The sequence below is a fragment of the Entelurus aequoreus genome, linkage group LG17 (assembly GCF_033978785.1).
Source record: "Entelurus aequoreus isolate RoL-2023_Sb linkage group LG17, RoL_Eaeq_v1.1, whole genome shotgun sequence".
Taxonomy (NCBI): Eukaryota; Metazoa; Chordata; class Actinopteri; order Syngnathiformes; family Syngnathidae; genus Entelurus; species Entelurus aequoreus.
Genome location: NC_084747.1, coordinates 43,026,568 through 43,049,006, shown reverse-complemented (window position 1 = coordinate 43,049,006; position 22,439 = coordinate 43,026,568). Strand labels below are relative to the sequence as shown.

Genomic DNA, 22,439 nt, shown 5'->3' with positions numbered 1-22,439 from the left:
TTTTCGGCCTTGCCGCTTATACATGCAGTGATTTCTCCAGATTCTCTGAACCTTTTGATGATATTACGGTCGGCAGATGGCGAAATCACAAAATTCCCTTCAATAACTCGATGAGAAATGTTGTTCCTAAACTGTTCGACAATTTACTCACGCATTTGTTTAGAAAGTGGTGACCCTTCAGTCTTTTTTTCCACTTCTGCCAGCTTTTTTGAAACATGTTGCAGGCATCGAATTCTAAACGAGCTAATATTAGCACAAAAAAAACAAAACATCCTTTACACACTGATGTCGTTTTTTTGATGCGGTACCGCCCGAGGGATCGAAGGTCACGGGCATTCAATGTTGGTTTTCGACCTTGCCGCTTATACGTGCAGTGATTTCTCCAGATTCTGTGAACCTTTTGATGATATTACGGACCGTAGATGGTGAAATCCCTAAATTCCTTGCAATAGCTCGTTGAGAAATGTTGTTCTTAAACTGTTGGACAATGTGTGTGTGTGTGTGTGTGTGTGTGTGTGTGTGTGTGTGTGTGTGTGTGTGTGTGTGTGTGTGTGTGTGTGTGTGTGTGTGTGTGTGTGTGTGTGTGTGTGTGTGTGTGTGTGTGTGTGTGTGTGCATATATGCTCCCAAAGACATGCATGCCAACTAAAATGTGTGTTTGAGTGTGTGTGTGTGTGTGTGTGTGTGTGTAGAGGGGGGGGGGGGTGACGTTTGCAGCCTTCTTGCGTGAAGCACAGCAGATGGTTATCTGCTGCTGCTTGGTGGGACGCACTTGCACAAGACAGAAGACGTGGTGCATTGGACGGGATGCTGAGGCTGCGCAAGGAGGCGAGAGGAGGACTCTGCACCGAGCTGCAGGAGTGAAGGTGACTTGATGCGGAGAAGAGGCGTGCATCCTCCTCCTCTTCCTCCTCCTCCTCTTCCTGCTGCTGCCGTTCACCGTTTCTCATCCGGGCGCACATCTGGCGCCACTCTTGGGAGGTGCAGGGAGGGAGGGAGGGAAGGGAAGGGGGGGTGGGTCGACAGCCACAGAAGCCACAAGCGAGGTGCGAGTCCGGGTGAGTCGAGGGGGAGGGACGGTTGTGAGGAGCGGCGGAGTTGCGTGAGGAGCGGAGGGGAGGTGTGGCGGCGGTTATAGGCATTTAGAGCAAACAGCGTATTACATGCGTGTGTATGCATGAGTTCTGCGTCGAACGGGCGCAAAAACCGCCCCAAATCGGCCGGGACCATCTTCCAGATCGGCAAGCCTCTCTACCGAGACCCCCAGCGGAGGGAGAGCACGGAGAGCAGCCGCAGAGCCCAGCGCGCCGTGGCCGACTGCAGGATGGTAGGTTGGCGGACTCGACTTCCAATGCCGTGCACGGTGCTAATGCATGGCGTGTATGTGCATGCACTTATGACGGGATCATATCTGCACGCATGTGTAAATGTGACGTGGGCTTACTGCTGCAGTGGAGTTGCTGGGATGGTGCATGGATGAGTGTCAGTGCTGTGATGATGACAACTGCATATAGTAAAGCAGCTTTTTTGGGGGGCTATCTGGTACAAAGTCAACCCAGTAATTGTAATTAAAGCATTCTCTGCAAGGCAACTCATTGCACATTTTGTTTCGTCCTTTGCAGATTATTTTGACTTGTTATCGTTGTTTTTCCACCACAACCGCTCCGCACGTTCATTTATGTGATTTTATTGCACTGTTTTTGTCATTTTTGTATTTATTTGTACCCCAGTGTGAAGGGAAAGAACCCCAACCTGCACAATGAGAACAGCTGTGACACATTTTTTTGTTGTCATTATAATTTTTGCTACAGCTATTTTTTTTTAACCTAATATATTCATTACCGTATTTTTCGCACTATAAGGCGCACCGGATTACAAAGCGCACCTTCGATGAATGGCCTATTTTAAAACTTTGTTCATATGTAAGGCGCACCGCATTATAAGGCGCACCACATTATAAGGCGCATAGAATAGACGCTACAGTAGAGGCTGGGGTTACGTTATGCATCCCATAGTTGCGAGACCTGTTGTGGCTCAATATTGTTCTATATATAAGGCGCACGGGATTATAAGGCGCACTGTCAGCTTTTGAGAAAATTGGAGGTTTTTAGGTGCGCCTTATAGTGCGGAAAATACAGTAGTTATTTCTTCTATCATATTTTTCATAATTATTATTATACCTACCAATAATATTATTATTACATTTCATTATTTTATGTTGTTGTTTATACAACAAATAAAGTCACAGCTTTCTTTCTTTAGTTTTATTTCATATAATTTATTTTTAAATCACGTCCGAAAAGGAGTAGGAAGAAGCAAAGCGTATTTAATCCTGCCCCTGAGCGTTTACAAATACATACGTTCAGTACATTTTTTAATTATATAACGTATGTCATTAATTTGTTATATTACAACAACTACTACTGATAAAATTACTATTTATTTTGTTCTTTTATGTTATTATTTATGTATAAGTTGTATGAGTAAAGCAAGTCATCGTCTTACATTGCAACTTATTTGGAAAATATTTCAAATATTTGATTACATATTTTTACCATACTTCAACTACTGTGCTACTAATAAAATAAATATTATATTTTGTCGTTTTGTATGTCCCAATTACACTTTTTCATAAAATACTGATTTCGGAGCCTTGAGTATTGGCCAATATCGATATAACCCGATATGAAACTTACATATTTTTGTTATTTTGTAGAGTGAAATCTTAATAAAGGTTTGGTCATGTGAAATTATTCAAACAGAGATTCATGGTAGGTATAAAAATTGCCAACCATATTTATTATGAACTGTCTGGAATGGACGTATGTTGTCTTTAAGTTGAAGTGGAGTGGTAGTTTGTTCTTTGGTGACACCTAGTGGCCAGAATAATTTCTTAAGTTGAGCTCATGACGCAGTAAATTCAACGATGCAGACACGTTTGTTACTGGATACTTTTTAAATACGCTTCTGCCCTGGACATTTTATTTGTAAGTAATATGCAACTATGTTTATTTGATATTTGTTTGTATTGAAAAATGTTGTTTTAGTCTGCAATATTGTTCAATTAAGGACACTTACGACATATGTCCATCTTGCGTGCTTGCACAAGTACAAAACCCAAAGCCAGTGAAGTTGGCACGTTGTGTAAATCATAAATAAAAACAGAATACAATGATTTGCAAATCCTTTTCAACTTATATTCAATTGAATAGACTGCCAAGACAAGATATTTAATGTTCTAACGGAGAAACGTTTTTTTTTTTTTTTTTAATAATCATTAACTTAGAATTTAATGGCAGCAACACATTGGAAAAAAGTTGGCACAGGGGCATTTCTACCACTGTGTTACATGGCCTTTCCTTTTAACAACACTCCGTAAACATTTGGGAACTGAGGAGACCAATTTTTTGAAGCTCTTCAGGTGGAATTATTTCCCATTCTTGCTTGATGTACAGCTTAAGTTGTTCAACAGTCTCTGTTGTCGTATTTTAGGCTTCATAATGCGCCACACATTTTCAATGGGAGACAGGTCTGGACTACAGGCAGGCCAGTCTAGTACTCGCACTCTTTTACTATGAAGCCATGCTGTTGTAACATGTGGCTTGGCATTGTCTTGCTGAAATAAGCAGGGGCGTGCATGAAAAATACGTTGCTTGGAAGGCAACATATGTTGCTCCAAAACCTGTGTGTACCTTTCAGCATTAATGGCGCCTTCACAGATGTGTAAGTTACCCATGCCTTGGGCACTAATACACCCCCATACCATCATAGGCGCTGGCTTTTACACTTTGCGCCTACACCAGTCTGGATGGTTCTTTTCCTCTTTGGAGAAATGTTGTTCTTAAACTGTTCGACAATGAGCTCACACATTTGTTCAGAAAGTGGTGGTGACCCCTCGCCCCATCCTTGTTTGTGAATGATACCCATTCATAGCACCCACCTGTTCCAACTAGCCTGTTCACCTGTGGGATGTTGCAAATAAGCGTTTGATGAGGATTCTTTAACTTTCTCAGTCTTTTTTGCCACTCGTGCTAGCTTTTTTGAAACATGTTGCAGGCATCAAATTCCAAATGAGCTAATATTTGCGAAAAATAACAAAGTTTACCAGTTCGAACGTTAAGTATCTTGTCTTTGCAATCTATTCAATTGAAAATAAGATGAAAAGGATTTGCAAATCATCGTATTCTATTTTTAGTTACGATTTAAACAACATGCCAACTTCACTGGTTTTGGGTTTGTAAACACACCACAGGATTGCTTATATCGGAGCTTATATCAGGTAGTTTAGATGCAAGCCAATATAATCCTTTTTTTCTTTCTTTCTGTAATCGGACCGATATCGGAAGTCGTTGTTTTAAGTTTACAATTATTATTATTCACAACTGTCATGTACTTATTTCCGCACATGGTGGAACAGTTTTAAATGTGTGTGCACCAACATCATACAGGTTCTGATATCATGTGTAGCAGCTAAGAACAGTCAAAATTGAGCAAGAATATATGTGTATTGGATTTTATTAGAAAACATAACATGAGATAACATGTTAATAACCACTATACGATTTGTATGGCGCGCTTGTCATAAACACAGATCGTCCAAGAGTTCAACACATTGGTGGCGCTGTATCGTGAGCTGGTCATCTCCATCGGCGAAATCACAGTGGACTGTCCCATTTTACGGGCCGAGATCCTGAGGACTCGAACCAAAGGATGTGAGATGGCAAGAGCTGCCCACCACAATCTGTCCTTGATATCAGGGTGAGTGCTTCCTGTCATTGTATGTACAGTAGCTGTATAGATTTAAAACCACAATGTATGTGCGGTATGGCAGGAGGAGTAAACTGCATGAAGTAATGAGCTTAAAGCATTTGGAATAAATTAATGGTTTTTGCTCTTGAGGTGTTACAGTATATCATTTCAAAACACTCTGGAAAAAATAGCATACATTTATTTTAATGTAGAATAATTAATGCACATAATGTCATGTTAGTGTCCTTACAGTGCGGCATCAACATGGTTTTAAAGCTGTTTACTAAATGTACATTATTTCCTATTGTTTCTTTAAGCTGCACCTTCTCACCCATTCCACCCAAATACCAAAATATGTCACCTACAACGTTCCCTCTAAGGTGCGCGCCGGTGCAATTGTGCAATGCTCAAGCGTCCTCTGCGCACGGCAAAACTATGCCACGCACAAAATCAAATAAAAAATTAGCGCATAACAATTTTCGACACACGGACACGACAGAGAAAACAGTTTTCGTCATCATTGTTCAAATATTGTAACGTCTGTCGAGACGCTTTGAGGACATGAATTCCATCGATCACTTTACTGAGCAAAACTCTTTATTGTCGGCCATAAACACATCACCAAAACATTAGTAAAAAAAATGATATCTAGCAAAAGTGGTCATTTTCTGCAGTACAAACCAGACCAAAAGCAACTTTGTTTTATCAACAGCAGCCGCTCGCTCTTTCTCGCTTGCGCCAACACATGCGCATATGGCACTTAGCCAGTGATGCGTTTACAGCCACACAAAAAGTCGGACAACTCCAACACCACACATAAAGTGTCATTCCAGGTCGTTACACTATGATTTACCAATCAAATGTGTGCTTATTCTAGTGTCATTTATTAGGAATCTTAATGTATAAATATTAATCATGAAATGCTGTTAGAATATTAAATAAATACTAGTAAAAATATATTTTTTACAAACAGGAAGTTGCAGGAATGTACACATGATCCCCTTGCTTACATCTCATTGTGCAACATGTGAATGTTTTAATGGGAACTAAATGCAATGTCTGAAAGGGGTACAAATTATTTCCAAAGCAGGACCTCCACCCAGACAAACAATACAAGTACACAGTTCATGAAAAACAATATTTTTTGTTATTGTCATTGTAAGTGGGCCTAAACACTTATATTAGAAAATCCTCTCATGCTCCTGCTTGATTATAATAATAAGAGAATGTTGTCTGTCTATCTGTGTTGGCCCTGCGATGAGGTGGGGACTTGTCCAGGGTGTACCCCACCTTCTGCCCGAATGCAGCTGAGATATAGGCTCCAGCACCCCCCGCGACTCCGAAAGGGACAAGCGGTAGAAAATGGATGGATGGATGGAGATTGAACTTGTTATTTAGTCAGGTTTGGGACAGGTGTGCTGCTGGTGTAGCCACAGTGTGCACGTCTGATGTTGCTCACATAGGCTCCACTGAATGCTCAGGGAGTTTTTGCGTTTGCTCACACACATGAAAAATTAAAGGGAACATTGGTCACCTACCCAAAAACTTCTGTACATATATTTTCATATTTTTTCGACTTTGAATGTCTTTTATAATTATACTTACATTGTATGTTTGGACGTTTTAACAATTGAATGTCAGATAGTTGGTCGTGTCCCCAAGATGCAGAAAGGACGGCAGGAAATCAGCGTGCAGGTAAGATGCTTCTTTATTATCAATAAGCGAGGATAAAAATACAAAAAAAGGGAGACCTGCCGATGGCACGGGGAACTTGAAGCTTAACCCAGGAACAATCAAAAGTCTAGTAACAAGTAGGAGAAACCAAAACGCAAACTGTCGCGTGAAGCGGGCGAGACTGCCAGACAGAGTGTGGCGCAAGGCAGGAATAGATAGCTCTCGGATTAGTGACTAATCGGAGGCAGGTAACGAAAATCAGCACCTATGGCAACTAAGAAAACAAACAAGGGTGCTGAAACAGAAATAAACAACAACTAAGGATATACTTAATACAACATAACATGAACCGGGCAACAGATCATGACAATACCCCCTCCTTAAGGGACAGATTCCAGACGTCCCAAACTGAAATAAGTCTATAGTCACAGGAGGGTGGAGGCAGGACATGGTGGCGGGTCGCCTAGTGTCCCCGAAGCCACCGGGGACGAGTCATTATTGTGGCCGATGAAGAGGCAGATGTGAGCGGTGCCAGAACTTCGGCAGCCGATGAGTCTTATGCACGAAGCGGATCCTCCATTTCCAGCCCAACCAACACCTTCCGGCACCACTCATCCATCAACGCCGCACTGTACCTCTCTAGAGAGACACCGGTAGATTGCGGTGCTGTAGCAGTACGTGGCTGGGCAGGCGTCGAGGCTGCTTGGGCAAGCTTGGCTGAAGTGGGCGTCAAAGCTTGCCTATTGGGAGGCATGGATTGGCTAGCTGCATTAGCCTTATGAAACATGTCTCAATTGTCAGCAGCCTTTGACTTAATGTTCTCCAGTGAAGGCTGCCTGGGAGACGAGGTTAAGGAAAAAGTGACTGAATGACTTGTGAGGTCATTAAAGCGCGCCTATGGCGGGACGTCATCGCGCTGTGACGGGTTAGAGTCCTGGCTAAGAGCCCACAACATGGAAGGCTTGGGATCATGAAGAATGGGGTTACCAAACTGCGGCGGCGAGGAGGGAGAGGCCGTCTGTACTATGCTTCGATCCATGGAAAGAATTGCTGAACATCCGCCTCCGTCGACCCGCACGGGATTGCGATGTGTTGTGGTCCCCGGGACAAACGGTGTCAATCAGGATCAGTGTACCATCAGGACCCCATATCAACGTCTCGTTGTCCTCTGGAGAAGGATGAAGGCTCTCCGCCTCCATCGCTTTCAACACCCGCCAAGTCCATACCTCCATTTCCTCCACGGTGAAGTCCTTGGCAATGTTTTCTGCGGGGAAACTTCATTCTGGCAGTTTTCTGTTACGTCCTGGTCGCATGGTTGCGATGGTCGCAGAAAGGACGTCAGGAAAGCAGCGTGCAGGTAAGATGCTTCATTATTATCAATAAGCAAGGGAAACAATACAAAAAAGGGCGACGTGGCTATGGCACAGGAAACTTGGGCAAAGCTTAACTCAGGAATGATCAAAGGCTAGTGACAAGTAGGAGAAACTAAAACGCAAGCTGTCGCATGAAGCGAGCGAGACTGCCAGACACAGTGTGGTGCGAGGCAGGAATAAATACTCCACTGTAAATACGTTTAAAAGAGCTTCGGGTATCGAAAGAAAGTTTATAAAAATAATAAACAGCGATGAACTGCATAGACTAAGACTGAGTAAAAACACCGATCAACGTTCCTCTGCACAAAGATTCCCCACAAAAGTTCCTGCAAGTCGAAAGTTCCCTTTGTTCTTCTTTCTCTCCGTCGTCAAGTTTATTGTAATAGAAATACACAACAAACAAGAAATAAACAAGTCGTCTAGAATTCTGTAAATGGCGGTGCTGTGTTCAACCAAACAGCGTTCGACAGCCCAGCTCGCCCCCGAAAAGGTTTCGGGAACCTCCCAAATGTCCCACCTATCTGGCATGAACTCCAAAGAGTTCCTGAAAAACTACATCTACCTGGGTGGTTTTTGGTGGAAACATAGGGGGAACTTTATTCACCCGGGTAAGTGGGGAAGTTCCTTTAAAAGGTTCCCGCGGTGGAGAAGAGCCTAATGAAATGGTAAGAAATAACAGTAGGTTAGAAATGTGTGAATGATACATTAGCAATGATAGCTCGATTTGTTGTGTAGCTAGCTTAGCCTTCTAATGTAAGAGACACTAGCGTCACCGTCCTCCGGCAAAAACAAAAACATGATTTTCCTAAAGACTACTTTTACTTGGATCAGTGCCTACTGTCTTTGTCAATAGACCAGTTACCGTATTTTTCGGACTATAAGTCACAGTTTTTTTCATAGTTTGGCCGGGTGTGCAACTTATACTCAGGAGCGACTTATGTGTGAAATTATTAACACATTACCGTAAAATATCAAATAATATTATTTAGCTCATTCACGTAAGAGACTAGACGTATAAGATTTCATCGGATTTAGCGATTAGGAGTGACAGATTGTTTGGTAAATGTATAGCATGTTCTATATGTTATAGTTAATTGAATGGCTCTTACCATAATATGTTACGTTAACATACCAGGCACGTTCTCAGTTGGTTATTTATGCGTCATATAACGCACACTTATTCAGCCTGTTGTTCACTATTCTTTATTTATTTTAAATTGCCTTTCAAATGTCTATTCTTGGTGTTGGGTTTTATCAAATAAAATTCCCCCAAAAATGAGACTTATATTTCAGTGCGACTTATATATGGTTTTTTCCTTCTTTATTATGCATTTTCGGCCGGTGCGATTTGTACTCCGGAGCGACTTATACTCCGAAAAATACGGTAGTAATAAAATACGTTATTACATTCGCGAAGTAGCTCGTAGCGTAACTTATAGCCTTGAGCCTCTATTGTTTACAAAGGGGTCGAAGCAGCAGTGCAGTGGACTTATTACAGTAACATGATATATAATAGAAAATAATGTTATTGTCAATACACACATGTATACGTCCAGGATCTAGAATTGGAGAGATACAGACTATGTAGAAGTTTAACCTTAGTGTAAAGTTACAGACCTGGCTGCTTCCTTCCGCTCCTCCGTCCGCTTTGTCTCCTTGTCGGGCCGACAACAAAACATGGTGAGCCCGATGATCTTGCTATATCATCTGGAATATTGTGTTGTGGTTTTCAATGTAGAAATAAATCCTATATTTGACCCCTTTAAACATCTTATTATCTGAGGCTCGTTCCCCCTTTTTAAGAATTTGACATTTGTACCATTCTTAAGACAGCTCGATGTCAGGGTAGGCCTATATCCATTTGGAGACATTATTCTTTTCACCACATATCAACGTCTCCAAAACAATAGATAGTAGCCGGGCAGGCCTGAAGGTCATAGACACAGCTGTATATTTTTGCAGATAGTCTAGTGCCTGAAGAGTGTGTGTGTGTGTGTGTGTGTGTGTGTGTGTGTGTGTGTGTGTGTGTGTGTGTGTGTGTGTGTGTGTGTGTGTGTGTGTGTGTGTGTGTGTGTGTGTGTGTGTGTGTGTGTGTGTGTGTGTGTGTGTGTGTGTGTGTGTGTGTGTGTGTGCGTGTGTGAGAGTGTGTGTGCGTGCGTGTGTTACGGACAGAAAAGCCCTGTCTGTCTGAGAAAAAGACAAGCATTATTGACCTATAGTTAACAACTAAGTTATTTCACTAAACTTTTTTTGTGGGTGTTTAATCAAATGAAGTTCAAGACAAACGTATAGACGTACGTGTATATTTTGTGTAATACTATGACTAAGTTGCCAATAAAGTTTCAAAAGAGCTTCTGTCAGGGCTAGGGTTGTACAGTATACCGGTATTAGTATAGTACCGCGATACTAATGAATTATATTCGGTACTATACCGCGTCTAAAAAGTACCGGTCTACCATCCCCCTGGCCCACCGTCGTCGTCACGTCATGGCTTGGTTTACGAGCAGACGAGCATGTTCGGCAGCGCACAATCACGGAGTACTTAGAAGCAGACACAGTGTGTAAACAGGCTAGGGAGAACGGGCACATTTTGGCTTAAAAACTAATGATAAAGATGAAGTTATAACACTGAAACGCCCTGAGGAAGAGGCGCTTTAAGACATGGCTAGCTGGCTAGCCAAACATTTGCAGTGTTTTAGCTACTTCAAAATCTCTAATCCTCGCCTCCATGGCGACAAATAAAGTACGTTTCTTACAAGTATCATCCCTGCAGGACTAGGAATAGCTAAACATGCTCACCGGCGTCAAAATGTAAACAAACGCCATTGGTGTATCTACACCTGACATCCAATGTAATGATATCAAGTACAGGAGCATATCTAGTCGATACTACTATGATTACATCGATATTTTTTTAGCATCACACAATCGTTTTTGTGATGTCCCCGGACACATGAGGACTTTGAATATAATGTATGATGTGTAACTACTTGGTATCGGATTGATACCCAAATTTGTGGTATCATACAAAACTAATGTAAAGTATCCAAACAATAGAGGAATAAGTGATTATTACATTTTAACAGAAGTGTAGATAGAACATATTAAAAGAGAAAGTAAGCAGACATTAACAGTAAATGAACAAGTAGATGAATAATTAATTTTCTACCACTTGTCCTTAATAATTTTGACAAAATAATAGAATGGAAAATGACACAATATGTTACAGCATATGTCAGCAGACTAAATTAGGAGCCTTTGTTTGCTTACTTACTACTAAAAGACAAGTTGTCTTTTATGTTCACTATTTTATTTAAGGACAGACTTGCAATAAGAAACATATGTTTGATGTACCCTAAGATTTGTTGTTTAAATAAAGCCAATCATAAAAAATGTTGTGGTCCCCTTTATTTAGAAAAGTACTCTGTAAAAAAAAAATCCTATTTTTATGGTTAATTTACTCTAAATTTCTACTGTAATTTTTCTATTTTTTTTAAATAGTTTATAAAACTGTAGAATTGAAGACATTATCTGTAAATAAACAATCCGCCTGTTATTTTAAGTAATATGCCAGTTATTTTAAGTAATATGCCAGTAATGACAAACTATGTATATTTCTATTTTTTTACAGAAAAATACCAAATTAATTATATATAGCATTTTCTGTTTTCTTAAATTACTTTCAAATTCATGTAAAATTACAGTAATTATCTTTCATTAAATATGTAGCTTGTTATATTAAAGTCTATGTCAATACTAACAATCGAATAAAAGTATTTTTTTGCAGAACTGTTTGCATCGTCGCTTTATTAAAGGTGGTTGATCTTAACAATTCCGAAAAAATCTGTAAAATAATGGTATTTTTCTGTGGAACTGCCAGCATTGTCACTTCATTAAAGGTGTTTGATCATAATAATTTGGAAAAACTCTGTAGAATAAAGGTATTTTTCTGCAGAACTGTTTGCATCGTCACTTTATTAAAGGTGGTTGATCTTAATAATTTAGTAAAAATCTGTCAAATTACGATATTTTTCCGCAAAACGTTTCATGAACATTTCTGGGAATATAATGTTTTTGATCATTATTTGGTTTACAATGTTTTACTTTAATTTTATGGTTTTCGTTTGGCAGCCATAGCTGCCAGTAGATGACCGTTTTTTTACAGATTTTTTTTTTTTACAGTGTACCAAAAAGTACCGAAAAGCATCGAAATACCTTTTGGTACCGGTACCAAAATATTGGTATTGGGACAACACTAGTCAGGACGCTACATCACTACATTAGGATGTTACTTGTATAATATTGCCGACCAGAACTTGCATGTTGCTGAGTCTGCATTAAAATGAAATGAGGCGTCGTTAGCTACTTCTTTTTTAAGTCTGGTTACTACTGTCTATGTGTAAGCATGCATGATGCGGCAGCAGAAAGCGGGTCAATAAAACATAATCTGATGGGATTTTATGTAAATTTGTGGTATTACTCAAATGATTCTTATGCATGAAGTAATGTGGAGGTGTAGAATGCTTACCACATAGCTACTTATTTGTTGCATGGTGTTTTTTGACTGAAATAATGCGTGATTATGCATATTTTGTGCTTCAAGGCCAGAGGACGGCGAGATCCACCCCGAGATCTGCAGACTCTTCATCCAGCTGCAGTGCTGCCTGGAGATGTACATCACAGAGATGCTCAAATCTGTCTGCTTGCTGAGCTCCCTGCAGCTCCAGAGGAAAGGTATTAAATGCACGCACAGGCAATTCTGATTTCTTTCTCATGTCCCTTGCAGTTGTGTATATATCTCTGTGGCGCCCCCTGCTGGTTGTGTGCTCCAGGTAAAGAGACTTGCAGCCTCTCCGCAGTGGACAGAAAAGCAGAGGAGAGCTCAGACATCCCCATCCTGCAGGAGGACACATCTTCCTCGCCGACTGACTGCCCTCAACTCTATTGGCTGGTGGCCACAGATATAGAAAACATAGAAAAGTAAGTAAAACGGCACTTTTGAAATTTGGGTATAGTGTTGTTTTGTTTTGTTTTGTTTTGTTTTGTTTTGTTTTGTTTTGTTTTGTTTTGTTTTGTTTTGTTTTGTTTTGTTTCGTTTTGTTTTGTTTTGTTTTGTTTTGTAAACCCCGACTGTACATTACAAAAAGTGGTGAACTCGAACGACAAAAACAATAAATAATAAATAGAGTGCATTTGAAAAAGTATTCACAGGGCTTCACTTTTTCCACATTTTCTTACGTTACAGCCTGATCAACCACCATTAATAAAGTGACGATGCAAACAGTTCTGCAGAAAAATACCTTTATTCTACAGTTAGATTGTTAGTATGGACATAGACTTTTATATAACAAGCTACATATTTAATGAAAGACAATTACTGTAATTTTACATGAATTTGAAAGTAATTTAAGAAAACAGAAAATGCTATGTATAATTAATTTGGTATTTTTCTGTAAAAAAAATAGAAATATACATAGTTTGTCATTACTGGCATATTACTAAAAATAACAGGCGGATTGTTTATTTACAGATAATGTCTTCAATTCTACAGTTTTATAAACTATTTTTAAAAAATAGAAAAATTACAGTAGAAATTGAAAGTAAATTAACAATAAAAATAGGATTTTTTTTTACAGTGTTCTCTTCTCTTTCTTATATTGATGTCTTGTATTGACTCTTGCTTTTCTGGGTGAAAAATCAAAACAGCGTGTCTTACAAAGAGGCTAATTCTGTTTGGATATGCATAGTGCGTTTCCTGCATGCCTCTGCCTAGAGACAAAATTAAACATGATTGGGTTTCGTCTCTGACAACATTTTTGTCCCGTTTTAATTTGTTGACGGAATTGTCAATTACTTTCGTCACTGTTTTAGTCAACGTGCTTTTGTTTTTTGAATACGAACATTTTTAGTAAACAGAAATAACACAGTTGCCTAACACGACCCATCAGGAGCAAGGTGGGTGAAGTGTCTTGCCCAAGGACACAACAGCCGTGACTAGGATGGTGGAAGCTGGATTCGAACCAGGAACCCTCAAGTTCCTGGCACAGCCGCACTAACATCCGAGCCACGCTGTTCTCAGTAAAGGGTGTTAAATTGCATTAAATGAGATTATTACCATATTATTATTTAAACATGTTATTAAAATTGTACCAAAACTATTCAATTTTAATTGTCCTGGAACGCTGTTCTAAAGCCAACAATTATTATAAATAATTAGTACAATTCTGGTTATAAGTACCAGTAGAAATTGTCCCCCCAAAAATTATAAAATCAACAATTGAAAAAACATGTTTTTTGACTTTTAAAAAAACGTTTTAGTGATACACGCATAAAAAGTTGCCCAATATACACTTAAGTTGTATTTAATCCATACTGTATGTCTAATGGCCTAAAAATAATTACAACAATGATTTTTTTTTTTTTAAACTACTGCAAGATTATTCTACTCTCAACTAAGTTTATTCTTTTTTATCCTTTATTTGTGTTTCATCTGACATCACATGGACAAAGATAAGACCTTCTGGTGGAAAGTTCTATGGTCAGATGAAACAAAAATGGAGCTTTTTGGCCACAATACCCAGCAATATGTTTGGAGGAGAAAAGGTGAGGCCTTTAATCCCAGGAACACCAATTCCTACCGTCAAGCATGGTGATGGTAGTATTATGTTCTGGGCCTGTTTTGCTGCCAATGGAACTGGTGCTTTACAGAGAGTAAATGGGACAATGAAGGTTGTCCAAATTCTTCAGGACAACCTAAAATCATCCGCCCGGAGGTTGGGTCTTGGGCGCAGTTGGGTGTTCCAACAGGACAATGACCCCAAACACAAGTCAAAAGTGGTAAAGGAATGGCTGAATCAGGCTAGAATTAAGATTTTAGACTGTCCTTCCCAAAGTCCTGACTTAAACATGTGGACAATGCTGAAGAAACAAGTCCATGTCAGAAAACCAACACATTTAGCAGATCTGCACCAATTTTGTCAAGAGGAATGGTCAAAAATTCTACCAGAAGCTTGCCAGAAGCTTGTGGATGGCTACCAAAAGCGCCTTATTGCAGTGAAACTTGCCAAGGGACATGTAACCAAATATTAACATTGCTGTATGTATACTTTTGACCCAACAGATTTGGTCACATTTTCAGTAGACCCATAATAAATTCATAAAAGAACCAAACTTCATGAATGTTTTTTGTGACCAACAAGTATGTGCTCCAATCACTCTATCACAAAAAAATAAGAGTTGTAGAAATTATTGGAAACTTAAGACAGTCATGACATTATGTTCTTTATATATATATTAAAACAAATATATATATATATATACTTATATATATATATATATATATATATATATATATATATATATATATATATATATATATATATATATATATATATATATATATATATATATATATATATATATATATATATATATATATATATAAACAAAAACAATCTAATTTTGAGTGTAATATTGATTTAATTTATAATTTATAAATTGTATTTAATTCATATATATATATATATATATATATATATATATATATATATATATATATATATATATATATATATATATATATATATATACATACACAGTATATATATATATATAAATGTGAACTGATATTTTATAGTTATAGCCTCTGCAGGTAGGTAGATCTTTATTGGTATTGCACAAGTACAGCGAAAATTTATTTTCATCACGAACCCATTCAAGATTAGACAAACAAACAGTGTACAGGGTTACAGAACAGGAACGCTGATGGGTCGCCACAAGGCGCCCCGTAAAAGATGGGAAAAAGGTCAACGCTGGGGGAGGATGAGTAAAAAAAATACAATCTAGACTGGTCTCCTAAGGGGGCCCAGTCTGGAGTGGAAAAAAAAACCTCCATAGCAAAGCAGCATACAACTCAAGACTTGCAACAGAGGGGAGGGAGTGGGGGCTACGGTTGCAGGCTGCAGCTCTTCAGGCGCTGCCCAGTTGTCCATCACCCCTAAGGGATTCGCATCAAGGGCCTTGGATGGGGGGTGGGGTACGTGTGTGTGGCGTCTATTTTTTGTGGATGCATGTGTGTGTGTAAGCCTGCCGCGTGTCTCTGTTCCGCGGCCTTGGTGTTGTTGCAGCCGCCAGTCAGTCCAAAGTGAACAACAACAACAGGTGTGTGTACTTCAGAGACAAGAAGGGAGTTTGTGTGTCTTCGCCGAAGCCAGGGAAACAATCCAAGTTAGAAAGTTTTCCATCTTGCGATTTCTGAACTGAATCGCAAGATGGATCACATCATGGAGAAGCTTGCTGAAAAAGAAAATTGAATTGAATTTGAGAGCACCCAGCATGGACGAATAGAACAGACAAGTCATTGTTTTGTCTGCTCGCGGAAAACAAACATCCTAATCTACGGTTTGACTCCCTCGAATGGCCTTGACGCTGTGGAAACAGGACCAGGCTGTTCTGAAAAACACCCACGAGGACACCTCAATGATGGACACTTTTGACCTCCCTCCTTCCTCAACGACACCTGGAGTCGAACTTTTGCAGATCGGCCTCAGTCTATAAAAAACATTACATCATCACACCCAAGACAATTGGGCAAGCACGCACACACACCCTGTCCCCCACCCCACGCCTTCACCACCGCTTGTTTACCCTCAGGGTGATGGTCGGATGGCAGCGCTTCATAGCAGCGGTCGCCTTCCAGGGGCCCAACTCCCCGCCCCTCTGTTGCGAGTTTGTCGTGATTAAATGTAACGTGTTTATGTGTGCATTGCATGGAGGTTTTTTCCCACTCCAGACTGGGAGCCCAGTCTAGATTGTATTTTTTTACTCATTTTTTTCGACAGCGTTTTACCTTTTTCTCATCTTTTACGGGGCGCCTTATGGCGACCCATCAGCATTCCTGTTCTGTAACCCTGTACACTGTTTGTTTGTCTAATCTTGAACGGGTTTGTGCTGAAAAAAAAGTTCCGTTGTACTTGTGCAATGACAATAAAGACCTATCTATCTATTTATCTTTTGTATGCGAGTGAAAAGAAAAGTTGCTTTTCACTCTAAATTGTCTATGACTGGTCCTCAAATTCATCCTGCAGGGCGGATGTTATCCAAAACACAAAGTGTCCACAGTTCTGCCCGCATCCTCTAATCATTTGTGGCATTTGTAAACTCAATGACTCATGGACTTGTAGGTGTAAATACACAACATAAAATGCAAAATAACCTTAGCCAAAATGTATTTATCATGTATGTCTTTGTTGCAGGGACATGAGGGATATGAAGAACCTTCTTAGTAAACTCAGGGAGACAATGCCTTTACCACTGAAGAACCAAGGTAACAACTTAACGTATACAACTTTTAAAATGTTGCAACATGAAAATAAATATACTTCCCCGTGTGTTTTTTAGATGACAGCAGTTTGCTCAACCTGTCTCCCTACCCGCTAGTCCAACAAAGGAAGAGACGCTTCTTCGGCCTCTGTTGCTTGGTGACCAGCTGAGGTCTCTTGGAATCAACGAAACATCGTCCACTGTCCTCCACCACGTGTGTCTCCCTCACCCTATACTGCTGCCATTTTTCAGATTAACAAATTGCCCTTTTTTTATTTTGTTATACAATGAAGATCTATTGCATAATCTGTATTGGGGGTTAAATAAAAAATATGTTTAATGTAAAAGAGAACCCTTTTTGAAAAGACGGCATTTCCTGTGATATACCAGAAGACAAAAGAGTGTTATGTCAGAATATTGCCTAAAATCTACCTGAATGTGAAAGGATGGCAAAGACAAGGACGTCATTTTAATGTAGTCTGTTTTTTCCCCCTCGGTGTACCTAATTTAGTCTTCCATAAAAGATAAATCGGTGTTCACTTTCCTGCTTTCAAAGTGCAATATTCTGTATGATACAATATGGAGAACTGTCTCTGCACACTCTATATATATATATAAATATCTAACTTTAGACTTTATTGTGTCTGCCCTACGAGTTGTTAGGTTGTTGGTCGGTGCTTAGCATGGCGCCTCCTTGTGGTTGATGCTTGTTATTAGTGTTTAGGGCCAAGTGAAGGCTGATGATTTAGATCATTTTGCATTGTTAATAAAACTTTTGTTATTGAAATAAATGGACTAGTAGTTTTTGTTTGTTTGTTTGTTTTTTAATCACATGCAGTACCATTAAAATCCTCTAGATAGAGACAAATCGTCACAAGACGTCCATCCATCCATTTTCTACCGCTTGTCCCTTTCTGGGTCGTGGAGGAGCCTATCTCTGTTGGGCATAAATCGATGCAACTCATAACAAAAAATAGATTTTTTAATGTTAAAAACTATTCATTTTATTATTTAATAAATCTTATTTTCTTCAAGAGGCTGAAAGAGAGATACTATATAATTCAGGGGTGCCATAACTTGTTGCCTCCATTTCACTGCCTTTTTATTAATCTAAAAGCAAACGTGTCTAGCTGCTATCATAATTTTGATTATAGACTGATACTTTTTTTGATTGAAACATTTTGTTTTGCACTTTGTTTCCTACATATTTTTTAGGAGCCTAATTAAAAAGCTGATTGTTTTTAACAAACTATAGATCTGAATAACTACAAACCTAACAAAACTCTAATTAAAACCTTAACCCTAACTAAACCCTAACTATTCTATAAATGTACTTACTGTAAATGGGTACACCTCATATCCTAAACCTAACAATAATATTTACCATAATTTCTGAGCTGTAAGATCCTACTTTTTCCACCACATTATAAAACACTGTGGCTAATTTATACATATTTCCAGATTCACAAGCTTCACATGCCACTAATTAGGTAATTCTCGTCACATCAGACCAATGAAAATGCCGAACGGGTCAGGACGACCAATGAAATTGTTGACAATAAATCAAATGCACTCACACAATTGTTTACTTAGCCATTTAGCGCGTTATGGACTCACCCTTGTCATAGAGCGAAACACGACACAAACCAAGCCCAAGTCGATCAACCCAGATAATGAAAAAGGAAAAAGCCACCGCACGGAACTAAAATCCACCACCACAAATAGAAGTTTCAGGAAGAGAAGGAAGAGGACGAACACCGCGCTCAATGACTTCTCCGGTAGGCTACTGTATGCCGTGTTACAGGCACTGTCTTTTGTCAAATTTGTGAATTAACACAGGCTAAATACTTCATGTTTCAATGCGTACAAATTACAGCTTTACCACATAAGGGTTCAGTCTGATGTAGTATTACAAAATGGACACTTGCAGATGCTGTCCTCTGCTAACTGTTGATTTGTATATTGTGCACACCGCAGTGCATGTTTGCACACACTGACAATGACGGAGCTTCCACCTCCAGGGTGGGTAGCACACACCTTCAAAGAAACTGCTAATGAAAAGAACAAAACACAACAGAATTCCGAATGCAAACCCTAAACCCTAAACCTAATACTAAACTAACCCTTATATCCAAATCCTATTACCAAAGGCTAAACTGAACTGCAAACCCTGAAACCTAACTTTAATTCCAAATCTGGATGTTGAGCCAAAACCGTAATTCTTAATTAAAAACTCTAAAAGTAAACACCAATTCTAATAACATGACACCAAAAACTTAACCATTCAATCTGACAAGGATTCAAACCAAGGCATCCATGCAGTGAAAGCAAGTCGCACTACCCGCTGAGCCAATCAGTCCCTCAAGGTGTGACTAATTACAAATTCAAACCCTAAGCCCTGAACCCCAACCCTAATACCAAACCATGACCCTAAATTCAAACCCTAACACTAAATGCCAACACCCAAAAAATAAAATCCAACCCTGCCTGGTATTCAAACTGATCAGTTCTTAACAAAGTAAGTAATTCCATATGTGGAAGTCTCTTGCTTCCGGGTTCTTTCGACCACCCACCACGGACATGACAGCTGCATTCAGGGTTTTGAACAGTGTTTTATTTTTCAATAAAATGTCCTTTTTGTCCATTTCCACCATATCAACTTCTTCGCTCGCTCTCGCTCACGCTCGCTCTTCCCCCACCTGAGCACTCAAATGGTTTCTCTGCTGCTTTTCAGCAAACGTCTTTTGTGTCTGTCTGTCTGTCAGTTTCGCTCTGCCATCCACCAACAACCACCTTCTCCTTCCCGACTGCTGCCTTTAACAGAGCGACAGGTGATCAGACAAACACTCACAGCTGTGTCATCTACACACCTGCCGCTAATCTCCTGACACGCCCTGCTTCTCCGCAGGCCCGCAGGCCACGCCCCCCCCACACCATATTAAAACCCTAAACCCCAACTTTAATTCCAAATGCAAACTCTGAAACTAATGAGCAAGCATCATCACTTGTTGAGCTAATAAGTCACACACAATATAAATTACACTTAAATGCCCACCCAAAAACCTGACACTAAGACCAAAAACCTCACCCATTCCCCATGACAGGGATTCGAACTATGCATCATTATTTGGGTCATGCCGCTATTCATACTCATTTGGAGAAAGCCTGTCTCGCGAGCGGAACCGCCAGAATATATTTAGTTTTTATTAGTCAAACGCATATCTGTGAGCAAGTGCCTGAAATTGCACATTAAGAGCCTGATTTACTAAAGATTTGTGTGTACTAAAACAAGTACAAACTTGATAGCACACGCAAAGCTGATCTACTAAACGTGTGCAAAGTGGATTGCGTCTGTCAAGTGAGCAGAATAAGCCATCTTTGTCTTCATTAATATGCAAAATATATGTTCATCATCAAAACGCCTACAATACTGGGAGAAGCTGCACATAAAGTTATTTAGCACACGCCGTGTAATTTAGCAACACTCCTCACCTTTTTGTGAGCAGTATTTTGCATTTTATTTAGCACGTGTCAGAAGGACGTGCAAACTGACAGTTCCACACACGTCTGCAGGATCAGTGCTCGCGTTGTGTAGACAGACGTCAGAAATAAGAAATATTAGACATATTGTTTATTCAGCAACATAATTGTATAATGTTATAGCGGCATAGAGGACTTAAGGCAGGCCTGGGCAAATTAAGGCCCGGGGGCCACATGCGGCCGGCTAAGCTTTTCAATCTGGCCCGCCGGATAGTCCCAAATAATTTTTTTAGATCTTTAAAATGGAAAGTGTTGCTGCCATTATGATGTGCAGTGATGTTTTCTAATAACCCTAAGTCTTCAACTATACAAAGTATTTCAATGGTTGGAATCTGCGCTTATGGATAGTATACCAGTTACTATGGTGATCTAATTAGTTACTACGGTAATCGATTTAGTTACTATGGTCATCTAATTAGTTACTATGGTAATCTACGTCACAGCGGCTCAGACGAGGCACCAAGCAGTGTGGGCGGGAAGCGTTTCCACAGACGCGGAAGTAGATTTTCACAACAAAGTTCTAAAGCTTAGTGATATATAGAATATAATAGAATAGAAAGTACTTTATTGATCCCTGGGGGAAATTCCGCAAATATCAGATATATCAGATTGTAGGTGTGTTTATTTTGTACCCTTCGCGTTCATATTTCACTGTTTGTTGCATTTTTGTTGTGTTTCACTTGATTGTAAAATATGTCGATCGAAAGGGGGTGTGACGTTCATATTTTGTCAATATTCAGTGTTTTATCGTTCATAGAAAAATGTAAAATTCCATTAGGTTTTTTAAGGCGGTCTGTCATAACGTTTTTAAGCATTCAATCAGACATTATTGTGAGGTTTTGTATTAGTGTTCCTAAAAATAGATATACCGGCTCCCAGACACATTTTTTTCTCTAAATGTGGCCCCCGAGTCAAAATAATTGCCCAGGCCTGACTTAAAGGCCTACTGAAATGAAATTTTCTTATTTAAACGGGGATAGCAGGTCCATTCTATGTGTCATACTTGATCATTTCGCGATATTGCCATATTTTTGCTGAAAGGATTTAGTAGAGAACATCGACGATAAAGTTCGCAACTTTTGGTCGCTGATAAAAAAAGCCTTGCCTGTACCGGAAGTAGCTTGACGTCGCAGGTTGAAAGGCTCCTCACATTTCCCCATTGTTTACACCAGCAGCGAGAGTGATTCGGACCGAGAAAGCGATGATTACCCCATTAATTTGAGCCAGGATGAAAGATTCGTGGATGAGGAACATGAGAGTGAAGGACTAGAGTGCAGTGCAGGACGCATCTTTTTTCGCTCTGACCGTAACTTAGGTACAAGCTGGCTCATTGGATTCCACACTCTCTCCTTTTTCTATTGTGGATCACGGATTTGTATTTTAAACCACCTCGGATACTATATCCTCTTGAAAATGAGAGTCGAGAACGCGAAATGGACATTCACAGTGACTTTTATCTCCACGACAATACATCGGCAAAGCACTTTAGCTACGGAGCTAACGTGATAGCATCGGGCTTAACTGCAGATAGAAACAAAATAAATAAACCCCTGATTGGAAGGATAGACAGAAGATCAACAATACTATTAAACTTTGGACATGTAAATACACGGTTAATGCTTTCCAGCCTGGCGAAGCTTAACAATGCTGTTGCTAATGACGCCATTGAAGCTAACTTAGCAACGGGACCTCACAGAGCTATGTTAAAAACATTATCTCTCCACCTACGCCAGCCAGCCCTCATCTGCTCATCAACACCTGTGCTCAGCTGCGTTCCAGCGAT

General features: G+C 39.7%; 1 protein-coding gene across 1 annotated transcript; it reads left to right on the top strand.

The window, feature by feature from the left end:
• Nucleotides 1-1,062: 1,062 nt before the first annotated feature.
• Nucleotides 1,063-17,901, top strand: rgs7bpa (regulator of G protein signaling 7 binding protein a). The gene is made up of 6 exons (XM_062024257.1): nucleotides 1,063-1,326; nucleotides 4,591-4,757; nucleotides 12,399-12,529; nucleotides 12,628-12,775; nucleotides 17,050-17,120; nucleotides 17,195-17,901. Exons 1-6 carry the CDS (start codon nucleotides 1,177-1,179, stop codon nucleotides 17,284-17,286), a joined length of 759 nt encoding a protein of 252 aa, XP_061880241.1. The 5' UTR covers nucleotides 1,063-1,176; the 3' UTR covers nucleotides 17,287-17,901.
• The last annotated feature ends 4,538 nt before the right edge of the window (nucleotides 17,902-22,439 follow it).

Coding starts and splice junctions, on each gene's coding strand:
- rgs7bpa (XM_062024257.1), top strand. CDS start 1,177: ATGAGTTCTGCGTCGAACGGGCGCAAAAACCGCCCCAAATCGGCCGGG. Junction 12,776..17,049: donor GATATAGAAAACATAGAAAA/GTAAGTAAAACG, acceptor TCTTTGTTGCAG/GGACATGAGGGATATGAAGA. Junction 17,121..17,194: donor TTTACCACTGAAGAACCAAG/GTAACAACTTAA, acceptor TGTGTTTTTTAG/ATGACAGCAGTTTGCTCAAC.